The sequence below is a fragment of the Podarcis vaucheri genome, assembly GCF_965113315.1.
Source record: "Podarcis vaucheri genome assembly, chromosome: 2".
Taxonomy (NCBI): domain Eukaryota; kingdom Metazoa; phylum Chordata; class Lepidosauria; order Squamata; family Lacertidae; genus Podarcis; species Podarcis vaucheri.
The window spans coordinates 25847187-25860597 of NC_138760.1; the positions used below are offsets into that span (position 1 = coordinate 25847187).

The window sequence follows — 13411 nt, forward strand, 5'->3', positions numbered from 1 at the left end:
GCTCTGGTTCGCCAGAAGCGGCTTAGTCATGCTGGCCACATGACCCAGAAGCTGTACGCCGGCTCCCTCGGCCAATAAAGCAAGATGAGCACCGCAACCCCAGAGTCTGGTCACGACTGGACCTAATGGTCAGGGGTCCTTTGCCTTTACCTTAGCTGACCTCGGAAGGTTGTTGTTAAGTCAAATATCAGGGATGGGCAGAACAATATAGATGCCACCCCAAGCTCTTTAGATGGAACAGCAAGATATAAAATGCAGTAATCTCAAAACTGAGGTTTCAGTAGAAATTAAAAGAAGGCAGGAGAGAGGAACACATGTCTGGAAGGGACAGGTGCCAGTGTGCCAGTTCTGTTTCATCTGATTCAGTGGGAGAACTCCCAGCCTACAGCACTTGATTCTACCAACTACCCTCTGCTTCCAGAAATGTGAACATCCATTTTGGTTCAAGTAGGTGGGAAAAGAAAGGAGAGCTGACCGGCCTGACCGAGAAGCAAGGCAGAAGCAGCGGCTGCATTCACTTTTCCATACTAATCTTTCCTTTGGCCATCCTTTATCCCAAAAACTGCCCCTCTTCTGAGTGCTTTTAAAGTGACAAGCACCATATTTGAAATAAGAGGCTGGCAAACCTCAGCTATTTGGGCAGTAGCCTCCCAAGGGCAAGATTTCCGCCACAAGTGCACCACTTGGCAAGTCAGCAGGCAGTTTCTTGCTGCTTATGGCAGCTGTGCAAACCGAGAAAAACACACACAAATGGGAGTCTTGTTTTTTCCACACTGGTGCAATTTCCGTTTTATTCTCAGCCATGATCTCAGTGACTGGCACTTGTAATGATCCTGAGGAATATGGAGCATGGAGTGCCCTGGAAGATTGGGTGGTGATGCTAATGGGTGGAAAATAATCAAGAGTCTGGGATGGGAACTAGGTCAGCTATACTCCTCAAATCCACCGCCAGCCACACTGACCTAAAAAGACAGCTACAGAATCTGCCAACCAACACTGGCATTTCACCCTCTCGGCTAAAAAAAAGGGGGGGATGCTTTACTACCTCCCCCTACAGTATGTAGGGAGGGGTTCAGGAAGGGCAAAATAGCTCAACACTCTAGTATTAGAAGAATATACTGTATTGGGATGTCGCACCACTAATAAGACCTTCTGGTGCCACCTGCTGGACAGTGACAACAAAGAGGAAAACATGGAATCCTATTTTCTCATTATCCAACCTCTTATCTTTTGAGCAGGGATGGCAAACCTCAAGACCAGGGGTAAAATGTGCCCTTCCAGGCCGCCTTCTCAATCCGGTCTGTGTGTTTTTACATGAGTAGAATGTGTCCTTTTATTTAAAATGCATCTCTGGGTTATTTGTGGGGCAAAGGAATTCGTTCATTCCCGCCCCCCAAATATAGTCCAGCCCACCACATGGTCTGAGGGATGGTGGACTGCCCCACGGCTGAAAAATATTGCTGACCCCTGTCCAGCCCTGCTTTGCAACCTCCCTGGGCATTTTTGCCTGTCTAGAATGCGTAACTGAACTCTGATGCTTCTTGCTTGGCTGTGTGAGAACATAAGAAGGGCAAATGTGTGTGGAAACGAAAGGAATATTTTCATCCATTGCTCTATATCAGGCTTCTTCAACCTCGGCCCTCCAGATGTTTTGAGACTACAATTCCCATCATCCCTGACCACTGGTCCTGCTAGCTAGGGATCATTGGAGTTGTAGGCCAAAAACATCTGGAAGGCCGAGGTTGTGGAAGCCTGCTTTAAACACTTTTGCTTCTGGGCCTGCCTGCCACTGGCATGTGGCCTCCACAAGGCAATTTGGCCCTCCGACTGAAGGTTTCCCAGCCCTGCTTTTGTTTGCTGGGAGAGAACACGATTAGCAGAGGAAAAGTGTACAGTGTTTTAGTTCGGGATGGGTGGATAACTCAGTGCTACTTGCTTTTTGAGAACTTCAGCTCATTGCTCATGAATGGAGATAGAGAGAGGCTGTACTAAGGCTGTCAGTCCGAGATGCAACATTAAACACAGCGGGGTAGAAAAGCAGGTCTATAACTCAAAGGGACCATGCTTTGACAAGTCCATTAATGTGTCTAATCCCCTTTTAAAAGCTTCTAAGCCTGTGGCCATAAACACATCTTGTGGCAGCGAAGTCCATAAATCTACACATGGCATGGAATTCCTTTCCTGAATGTGTCTTTTCATCTACTGCCAATCGATATCATCGAATGATACTCGGCTCACGTATTATGAGGAAGAAAAGGGTCTCTAACCCATTTTCTCCGCATTTGACCCTTCCTCATAGGGCAGGGATAGGGAACAGGTTGCCCTTCAAATGCTGATGGACCCCAAACTCCCATCAGCCCCAGCCAGCAAGTGATGGTCAGAAATGAGGGGAATTGTAGTCCAATTTATGGTGGGCCAGAAGTTTCCCAGCCTGGTAACAGGGGAAGTAGAGCAGCCTCCTCATGATTTTGGTTGTCCTTTTCCATACCTTTCCCAGCTCCACAGTATCCTTCGGGAGATGTGGAAACTAGTGTCCCAAATGTGGTTACACCGTAGAGAGCACCCATTGCTTTGTCCCAGCTCCTGCCAACCTAGCAGTTCAAAAGCATACCACCGCAAGTAGATTAATAGGTACCGCTTTGGTGGGAAGATAAACGGCATTTCCTTGCGCTCCGGCACATGTCATGGTGTTCCTGCGCCAGAAGCGGTTTAGTCATGCTGGCCACATGACCCTGAAAAGCTGGACTTAAGTGTCCAGGGATCCTTTACCTTACACCATAGATTTTCATAAATACATTACAATATTGGCAGCTTCATTTTCAACCCCTCACACTGAATTTACCTTTTTTACAATTGCCACCCAAAAGAATAGTTTAACTGAGTTACCAGCTTAAAAAAGGAAAGGGTATACAAGTATTGCTACCATGGAGAAGCTTTTTTTGAAAAAACAAAACAAGCTTTAGACCAAAAGGCTGCTTGGATTAAAAGGGAGGAAGAACATCCTAGACGCAGAGATCACTACTGCAATTTTTATTATTGCATCTCTTTTAAAAATGAGGAAGGAGAGAAGATGGGAGGTGGAGTGGCCACTACAGAGAACATAAAGGTGTTGAGTATTATACAGGGGCAGGGAGAAGGACGATAGGGGACACTCCACCCACTCAGGTTCCTCTGAAAGCCACCCCCCTGTGCCATGACGTTCCCAGCCACCCACCTCAACGGGGAGGAAGAGACTAGGAGGAAATGTAAGGAGGGTGGCAAATAGGTTTTAGAGTCCTCAGGTATCTAACACATCAATAGCCGGGAGAAATACTTTTAAAAATTCAGACAGCACCCAACATAAAATAAAATAAAAGGTACAAAGGAAGAGCCTGAAGACAGCTTCTTCTGGTCTCTGTGTTGCACAGTTCTCAGAATGTTCCCCTGGGGACGGTTTGTTCCTATGCACACTATGTCCGGTGGAAATTCCAACCCCTCACAAATCCAACTCCAGATCCTCGAGTTCCTCTTCCAAAGCTTTCCTTCGAGCCAGCTTGTCCAACTGCTCTTTGGTCGGTTGCTTGATCTCCCCAGAGTCAATCCGTGCCTGCAGCTCCTCCACCTGCCGCAATTTCTTTTTCACGTTTTTTATTTTCTTGTTCTTCTCCAAGTTGGCTGTGGCAGATGAGGAATCGCCACTGCCTGCAGGGGGCCTTGTGCTACTATCGGGGACAGCCAGCTTAGCATCCCCACTGCTGCCTGGTGTCACTGACAAGGTAGTTTTCTCTAATGACTGGATCAGGTCATCTGTATCACGATCCCCTTTCTCCTGCTGTTGCTTTCTCTTCTCCTTGCGTTTTAGGTTCCTCTTGGCCGTCTTGGAGAGACCTATCTCACCACTTTCTGGTCCTTTTGAAGCTTGCCTGGCCACCGGGGTGTTGACTTCTGGATTCAGGCCCGGAGGCAGGTCTGGTTTGCTTTTGAAGAATTTCACATATTTATTCTCGTACCTGCATGGAACAAAAGAGATCAGAACTGACTTCTATCAGTACTTGAAATAAAGGGGGGGGGGGAGAGAGAAGGGAGGAATCATATCTTCAGTGCTTCTATAAGAAAGGAGAGCAGGGGGGAGCCCCTAAAAAGTATAATAGAACTGTCCATTTGTAATTCCAGCTCGTTTCCATTAAAAAGCAGCAGATATTGCAGCATGAAGTGCTGGGGCAGGAGTGATGTTGTGTCTGCGCAGCTCCTTACTTAGGGCAGACACTGGTTTTGCAGCTGCATGCAAGTGCCCTGAAGAATCCATGCCACCTTTGGGTTCTCAGACGGACGGTGCATACTGCAGTCTGGAGTAATTGCTTCAGTAAACGCCCGTCCCAAGTCTAAAGGGACATTTTTAGCTATGATGGTTTTTTGTTGTTGGTGGTGGGGAAGCCATAAACACTGATTGGTGGGGAAAGTGCAGCAGCACCTACAAAAGGCAGGGTAGCAGGTACAGAATTTATTTATTTTGCTGCCTGGTATAGATGGCTTCCTTTTGTTGATAGATCAATGGTGTCTCTAAAGCAGAAAGACATGGGTGATAAAACCACATTAATGTTATTAGGCACCTGGTCCGAGGGCAGTGATGGGGAACCTGAGACCCTCGTGTTGTTGTAGGGCTACTAGTCCTGTTGTCCCTGACCATTGGATGGAACTAACTAACTAAATTAATTAATTCTGAGTGGACAGGGAGTGCCTAGGGAGAATGATGACAACCATTCCCCATAGCTGACAATATTGCAATTTGCTTTTAAAATTCCCCTCAATTTCAAAAGTGGTATGTTGTGTGTGGCAGAGTGAGCTGTTTGAGAAACAAGCTTCTTTGGCGGCACAGAACTAATTTGGTGGCTCTTTGGATCTCACCCCACGTATTTTTTTAAATTGAGGGGGAGAGTATCTAAAGTCAAACATAAGTGTGTTTACCATTCCTGCTGCAATTTCTTCTTGCTGCACTTTCACACTGAGAACTACTGAGGCAGGAGTTTCTGTTTGGTTTGTGATGTCATAACTGCAGATATGCAAAATGTCTAAACAGAACTGCATGTTGTTCTCATTTCCAATAACAGAGGCCAGTGGGGAGAAAATATTCCTTGAAAAACAAGTTTCAACAAGATTGTCCTTTGTTTCTTATTATAATAATTTATTATTTCTACCCCACCCATCTGGCTGGGTTTCCCCAGCCACTCTTTCAGATATTTAGGTTTATCATCCAACTCTATGATTCTATGATCATAATCATAATCTGAAGGTGAGACTGAAGGGAAGGTACCAAATGGTAAAATGGGAGGAATGGAGAAAGGAGCATAAGGTCTGTACCATCTGGAAATTGGTGTGGGGTCCGTACGTATTATGGCACATCTGATCTGTTCACATGCTCGACATGGCTCCTAATTACATTAACAGTAGTTTATTAAATTTATATTAAATACATAAAAATAAAATAGTGTTAATGTAATTAGGAGCTGTGTTTACATATATGTGTAAACAGATAAGATGTGACATACAATAGATGGGCCCCACACAAATTTCCAGATGGAACAGACCTATATTTCCTTCTACATTATTTCCTTTGTACTGTTGGGAAGATACCAAACAATGTACCCTTTGCTTGCACCAAATTAGGGCAATGCATTGTTTGGAGAAAGGAGAAAAGAAAGAAAGAGAGGATAGCAGAGACGAGTGTTTAACTTACACGGGCACTTCTTCCTGGGGAACATAGCCTTCCTTCACCCTCCTCTGTTTCCTCCAGGTACCATCTGGACGCTGTGTGGAAGCGATGTATTTCCCTAAAACATTCAAAAATATTTGTGAAAAGATACCCTATCTTTACATATCTCTATGTGATCATGTGGGCTTTTCAGCGTTCTAAAAAATCCTGTGAATGTTCATTTATTTTAAATATTCAGAAGCCACATTTCTGGACCATCAAACAATGAAGCTGTATCACACCATAATACTTCCTTTAAAAGAAGCAAAAGCAAAAGACAAGATATGCCTAAATTTGATATACACACACATAGCTTTATTGCGGCCCATAAACCCAAAATACACAGTACCACAATAATAAATATCAACAGTTATTAAGGTGTAAAATCAGCCTTGCTAGCCAGCAGAGCTTTAGCCTGTACATACTGATTTCTGATTTTTCCGAGAGGAATTTTGCTACTATGGAAATTGGCTTTGGAAATGGTTTTATAGTTATTTAATATACTTACTAAATTACTATAAAACCATTTCCATTAAAAAGGCACATCAGTTTCAAACAAGTCAAGTTATTTGAACCATACTTTATTTAGCGCCTTTGCATGTTCCCATGTTCCCATTAGGAAGTGGCTTGCAGGTAGAAATTAATGTGAAAACATCCCTAGAGCTCATCCCATCTGATTATCCCACAAGTGGATTTCTTGCTGCAGAACATTTAACATTTCTATAACACTTCACTTACAGGGCTACTGCAAGGATCACAGAGAATAAATCAGTTCAGTATTTTAAATCCCATATTGAAGATGAAATATGCAAGTACCCAGCATATGCTGACGCACAAATCATTTCATTTACTAGAAGTCATGGGGAAGAGTACTGGAACTACCATAATGCAATGTAGGAAAAAAGCAAAAAGCACTGCACCACCATTATCTGTCAGAGGGTGCACAATGCACCCTGAAGGAGCGTCTCCAACCCCATTGTTCAGCCCGGACGCTGAGATCCAGCGCAGAGGGCCTTCTGGCAGTTCCCTCATTGCGAGAAGTAAGGTTACAGGGAACCAGGCAAAGGGCCTTCTCGGTAGTGGCGCCTGCCCTGTGGAACGCCCTCCCAGCAGATGTCAAAGCAATAAACAACTATTTTACTTTTAAAAGACAACTGAAGGCAGCCCTCTTTAGGGAAGTTTTTAATGTCTGATGCTGTACTGTTTTTAATATTCAGTTGGAAGCTGCCCAGAGTAGCTGGGGAGGCCCAGCCAGATGGGCAGGGTATAAATAATAAATAATAAGTATTAATTATTATTATTATTATAATGCACTGGTCACCTGAGCCTAAGCAGCATAACAGTTTGAGCATGACTAGGATATGAGAGGCTGGGTTCAAATCCTTACTCAACAACAAAGTTCTCTGGCTGACTTTAGGCCAGTCACTACCTCTCAGTCTCACAGAGGTCTTGTGAGAATAAAATAAAGGCAAGGACAACCACAGGGGCTGCTTTAGCTCTTTGGAGGAAAGGCAGGATATAAATGCAGTAAGCAAACAGAAATAAAACGAAGCCTTGCCACTACACATGTATTTGAGGAAAAGGCTTCTTCTGTACCTTGATTTGTTAGAGGAGAAATAGCAGCAGCAGCAGCAGCAGCTTTTTCCATCCCTGCTGAAATTTCATCTTCTGCACAACTATCCAAGTTTCCTACTTTGCATCTGGTCTCTTGGTATTGGGTGTGGGAGAAAAGAGGCCCGTAATCACTCGCAGTCTTAAAACCCTAGCAGCATTTGGCTTAACAGGGGATACCTGTGTGAGGAAAAGCTAAGATGCGGGGTGGCAGGGAGGGAGTAGCCTTCACTGAAAGCTATATGCGCTGCTTCCACATAGTTCATAATGGGGAGGGAGGATTACCAAATGGGCATTTTTAGGGGCCCTGCGACAACGATCAAAATAACACTGATGCGATCTTGAAAGAAAATTACAAAAACGTATTAGGAGATCATTTGCAAGGTTTCAACAGCCTGGAGGCCTCCGCAGGGTTTAATCCAGCACTGGAGGGAGTGACCAGGTAGAGTCACCTTATGCAATGTCAGAACCATATAACTGTAGAGTTGGAAGGGTCATCTAGTCCAAACCCCTGCAATGCTAGAATCTCTCGCCCAACGTGGGATTCGAACCCAGGACCCTGATATTAAGGGTCTCACGACTTATACACCATCACTGTCCTCATATAAAGAGGGACGGAGGGGTCAGGGTGGGAGCCGCAGGCAATGCTTAACCCCCATCGCTGTCCCTCAACAGCGCCGGTCCTAAGCGAAAGGCGGAGAGGAGAGGCCGCCTCCGCTCTCCGGCCAGATGGATCTGAGGGGAGGTTCGGCTCTAACGGCCGCGGGGGCGTGGCCACCGCAGCCAAGGGGCGGGACCACAACGGAAGGCAGCGCGGGATAAGCCGCAACCGGGGAGCGGGAAAGGCCTTCAGAGGGGGCGTGGTCGCGGAGCCGAATGGAAGGGGAAGGCGGGGCAAGGATGGAGAAGGGGAGGGGCGTCATGTCGGGGATAACCGAGGAGCGCGGCGGCCGGAGGGGGGTGGGGTGAGGCGAGGCAGCTGTCGGGGTTGGCGTGAGGCAGGGTGGTGGCGGGGAGGGGGACGCCGGCACCCGAGAGCCCCCCTCCCATCCTCGCCGCGGCTCCCCGCCACTCACCGGTTTCATCAGTAACATAGGGAGTCGCCATCTTGGAAACGCGACCAGCTTCCGGTCGCGTCGCCTCCGCCTCCGGATATGGCGTAATTGGGAGGAGAAGAGAGTGTGCGGGCGGGGAGGAGACGGGGGGGAAGAGAAAGTGGCTCTGCCGCCATTTTGTTCTTGAGGGAGCGCCTTCTCTTCGCTGAAGGGTTAACGGCGTCGTTGCTAGGGTTTCGGAAAGTTCAGGGGCTGAAGAGACGTCGCCGACAAGCCTCATAAGCACGTCAGAATGCAAAACCCCGCGTTTCTGAGGTGGAAAGCGGAGTCCTCAACTTTACCTCTAAGGCAGCGCTGCAGGTGCTGTTGGGACTCTCGGTGTCTCCCACTTCCCATTAGCCTCAGCCCAAGGATGGTGGGAGTTAGGAAGACATATGCTTTGCATGCGCCAGGTTCGGGGCTCAGTGGCACCCGAGTAGGGCTGGAGAAAAGCTGCGACCTGAAACTACAGAGAGTTGCTGCCAGCCCGTGTTGGCAATACAGAACTACGTTAACTGGAGGAATGACTTGGAATAGAAGGAGGTTCCTACGTGGCCGCAAGTTCCCCAATCCTGGCCTAAGTGGCCCTTGCCTGGGTTCCTTATTCTGACAGGAACGGGCCGTCGGTGGAGGCCCGTCAAAAATGTCCAAAGAAAGGAGGGGCCTTCGCCCTTCCTCATCTTCTTCTGCCCATTTGTTAAACGTTTTAAATCTTTTCCGTCACTTCGAAAATCCATGTTTGTGGACATTTTAAGTACCTGAAGAGCAGGGAGAGCGTTGCCAAGTGCAGAACGATTCTCACTGTTACACTGTGAAATGTTAAGTCGCAAAGTGCAGTAATAAATAAGGGAGATCATAACTGAAATCCTAGGCAACAAAGATTATCTCCATGTGCAGTGGCACTTGCTTTAAAATAAGGATGGTTAAGACTGGACACCTTAGGAGAGTGGTGTCTTAAGCCCATGATTGTCTTCTGTGGAGTTTAAAAACTCATTCCTACACGTACCTGAGACTTCGAATCTGAACAGTGCAGGCCCTGCCATTAGGAAGAGTGAGGTAGCTGCCTCAGGTGGCATAGTGAGGGCCAGAGATAAAAAAGAATTGTGTGAACTGTGACACCTAAGGTAGCCTGCTGCCCTTACGTGTGGTGGTGGTCTGTCACCAGTGTTGATGTAGAGTCGGCTGCCAGTCTGGGTGGCTTTTGTACATGAAACAGGAGGAATCATTGACTGCCTCAGGCACCACAATGTCATATCCTGGCTCTGAATTGTGTGACTCACGTTTTAGAACTATCCACAGCAACAGAACACTTTGAAAGGCAACAGACATTTTTAAGAGTCTGGTTTTCAACTTGATAACAGTGTGCTTCCAAACTCAAGATTTAAAGGAAGATTTATCAGTCAGGCTTGAAAAGCTTGCCTATGTACCTTAAAGTCTCTTGATTGGATTAAAACCCTAACGTTGTGTGATTATCTCCATGAGTGGAAATTAACTCTCTCTATAAAGACAAGCTTTCTCATTTAATTACAAACAATAGCACTGAATTAAGTTGAACATGTGGTGTAGTTAGGCTATTCCTCAGATGCAGGGCTGTGCATAGACTGTTGTGCAAAGTCCTCCTCGCATGCCATGTAGTCAAACATTGAGTTTCTATTGAAACACAAATGCTTGCAGATAAACTACTGAAAAAGACATGCTGAAAGCATTGGGTATAAAAGAGTGGCGATGATGATTATGGAAGCGGTGCTGTCTGAAGAGAACCATAGGGAAATAGGGGCTCCACAGAAAACTGAGCCCAATGCTCTGTTCTAATATGCACTTTAAAGAATTGTATCCCACACTCTACATTAATGCCCACTGTTGAGGATATCCAGATTACAGGACACCTGCAGACAAGACCCAAATATACTTTGAAAGAAACATCTTCAGGCAAGGAAGATAATTTGTAGAAAATTCTTTCCTGGGATAGAATTTCTCACATGAACTGGTATATAATGGTATGGACAGCCTGCTCATGACATCTACAGAGTGAGGAAATTTGAAGTGATGTGACCTATACATAAAAATCAGGTTCAAAATTGACAACAGTGAATAAATGATGCAAAGTTACCAAACATGAACATGCAACTTCCTTGAAAAATAAGCAGAACTTTGAGAAGAAGACTATAATGTTGGGATGGCTACAGCAATTCTGCCACTTTCCAGACCTGGTAAGGAAATTGTAAGATCTTCTCTTCCAGGGAGGAGTCAGCCAGAACAATAGTTTCTCAGAACCATATGGTAAGTACTATTGATCTCAATAGGACTTACCTTTCAGCAAACCTTCATGCAATTGCACTGTACTGTACATCTGTTTCTTATAACCCAGTTGTGACTGTTGAACATACAGGGGGAAGACAGTTTTGAATAGTTTAGGCAGTGCCTTTGTGCTCATCAACCACCCCTTTTATCTGTTATATCACTTTCTGTAACAATGGCCATATTGAAGAGAAAGGGAAACCCTCTAGCCTGTTTTTAAAATGGCTGGCTGGCTGTGGTTCTTAGGATTTTGACATTGGGATAAAGATAACTATTCCTTTTTAAAATGAAAAGATATATATATATTGTCTCAGAAGTCAGGACCACTTTGTTCAAAGAAGCTTCAAAGTGAGGACCAGGTTTAAGCACGTTTGCCAGTTTACATAAGGGATGGAGGGGTTACCTCTCATACAAAAGAAACGTACAGAGAGGAAGGCAAACCCCCCCCCCCAGTCTTTTCCCTTCTCTCTCCTTACCTGGTTGAGTTCTGGTTTCAGAATTGGGTGATAATAAAACTGCCTAAAGCAGTGGAGTGCCCAGAAGGAGGGTTGGGTTCACTCCCCTCCCCTCTTTTCTTCCCAACCCTGTACTGCATATAACACAAATGTCTCACAACAAATGTAACTGTAGAACCTGAAGAAAGAGACAACGCATGTGCTTTTGAAAACAAGGGGAAATTATTATTTTTTTTAAAGAAAAAAAGGAGTGTGTGGCCGCCCCCAGTATTTAAAGAGCCCCCACCCCTATTACATCATTAGAACCAGAACATAAACCTATGAAACTAGAAAAGAACAAAAAATACCAATGTTTGGTCCAGATCCTAGGTACTGCACCCTCACTAAAGGAGACTGTATGGATGATTCACTAAATGATTGTAGGATGGTGTGTGTACCTAAGCTTATGGCCTTAAATTCTCTTTATCTTATATGCTGCTTTATTACAAAAATGACGACGGATCCTCAAACTGAATAGTTAGTTGCCCAACCACCCCCTCTAGAACCCACTGCTTTGAACTGACTCTCAACTGCCTCGCTTTCAAACTCCTTTTCAAATCCTCATCCAATCATCACTCACCACCAGAATTCCACAATCTCATTCCTCCTCCCTCCTTAACATTCCCATACTAATTCTGATACAATTTATACTCGCTGCTCCCTATAACCATACTGTTAGAAGCACTTGAGCTTCCCATTCCTGGTTCCTAGGAAATGGGGGTGAACAAACTGCAGGTTCTCTATCCCACAGGTGTCTTCCCCCAAATGATCCTGGGAATTGTAGTTTGTTAGGGGTTCTGGGGATTGTAGGTCTGTGAGAGGGAAGCCACGATGGCATGAATCATTTCAGGGGAAGTCATGTGTTTTAAAGGTGCATTGGATGCTCTTTAAAACATACCAGCATAGAATTGTAGAGTTGGAAGGGACCTGAGCATCATATAGTCCAACCCTGCAATGCAGGAATCTCAACTAGATGATCCATGGCCGATGGCCATCCAAGCACTGCTTAAAAACCTCCAAGTCACTGCTTCAGGCCCTAAGGGCCTCTGGAGCTGGAGAAAACAAGCTTGCTTCATGTGACAGCCCTTTAGATTTTAGTTATTGAAAGGGCTGCATGGTGTGGATCTCATATCAGTGTTAGGGGAGAGAGAAATGTGTTGCTTATACTCTCATTTCTCCACACCATGCAGAATTGCAATGGTAACCAGAAGGCTGGAGTTTGGAGCCCAGCCCGGCCAGGGCTGGCTATGGGTAGGATCCTTGCATTGCCTGGGGTTGGACTAGATGACCCTTGGGATCCCTTCCAATCCTACCATGCTATGATTATATGAATCAGCTAAAGGAACAAAAAGATGCTTCTGAAACATTTGGGAATCATAGGAACACTCTCCCCACCAGTGGCTTCCGGCAAGAGCTTGCATCTTCCTTAGGAGAGAGGCAGGCCAGAACTGGGGGGGGGGGGGAAGGCTCAGAGTTCATGTAGGTGGAAATGCCAATTGAATGCCCTATGCTACAGGAATGCTTCCTTCCCATGTCCCCCAACCTCATGTGTCAGACTGCTGCTATCATGACTGGGAGCCAGGTGCCTGCTGATTGCTCCATTTTCTTTGCAGGGAGGGAGCCTTTCCCCAACATATACTTCGTTCTGGCCATATCCCTGGAGAGACGGGACGACCCTCAGGTACTGGGGCAGAGGGAACGAAGGGGTCCTTGTGAAACATGTTTGTGGAGTCTGTGGTTTCCAGCAAGTACTTTTCAGAAGCGTTGCTCCCTCCAACAGGGGAGGCTGAGCATAGCCATCACTGCTAGTTGCCTTTGATAGGCCTCTCCTCCATGCAGTTGTCTAGCCCTCTTTGAAAGCCATCCCATCCAAGATGCTCTTGTGGTGCATCTGATTCTCTTATGTTTCCTTGCTCCTGCAGGGAGATTACTGTTGTGAGATATTTTGGTTAACATCTATCTGGGCTGGAAAATATTAAAGAATCAGAGGACTGGTGAGCTTCCCTTGAAGCACAACTGATCGAAGGCAGGCAGATCTGTTAGCATCTTGATAAAGATGCTCAAACGACAAAGGATGCTGTCATACCCCGCAGGCGTCTCAGAAAAAGCTTCCAAGCTGATGGAGAAGAGAGCAATTAAGTCATGGGTAGGCAAACTAAGGCTCGGGGCCGGATCCAGCCCAGTCG

General features: G+C 45.9%; 2 protein-coding genes across 5 annotated transcripts in view; one reads left to right on the plus strand and one right to left on the minus strand.

The window, feature by feature from the left end:
• Nucleotides 1-3015: 3015 nt before the first annotated feature.
• Nucleotides 3016-10860, minus strand: PYM1 (PYM homolog 1, exon junction complex associated factor). Of its 4 annotated transcripts, none has more exons than XM_082212785.1 (4): nucleotides 10744-10798; nucleotides 7325-7435; nucleotides 5714-5807; nucleotides 3016-3989 (listed from the first exon to the last, which is right to left on the minus strand). In XM_082212785.1, the coding sequence occupies exons 1-4, from the start codon at nucleotides 10781-10783 to the stop codon at nucleotides 3476-3478; spliced, it is 759 nt and encodes a 252-aa protein (XP_082068911.1). In that variant the 5' UTR covers nucleotides 10784-10798; the 3' UTR covers nucleotides 3016-3475. The 4 variants fall into 4 exon arrangements, with proteins under 4 accessions (XP_082068911.1, XP_082068910.1, XP_082068912.1 ...); XM_082212784.1 differs by lacking the exon at nucleotides 10744-10798 and adding an exon at nucleotides 8416-8788; XM_082212786.1 differs by lacking the exon at nucleotides 7325-7435 and having other exon boundaries at nucleotides 10744-10860.
• DGKA (diacylglycerol kinase alpha) overlaps nucleotides 10696-13411 on the plus strand; it is an 82854-nt gene continuing 80138 nt past the window's right edge. Inside the window, exons 1-2 of the mRNA XM_082212445.1 lie at nucleotides 10696-10713; nucleotides 12839-12906. Coding sequence (XP_082068571.1) covers nucleotides 10711-10713; nucleotides 12839-12906 — 71 coding nt within the window. The 5' untranslated portion in view covers nucleotides 10696-10710. The remainder of the gene's footprint in view (nucleotides 10714-12838; nucleotides 12907-13411) is intronic.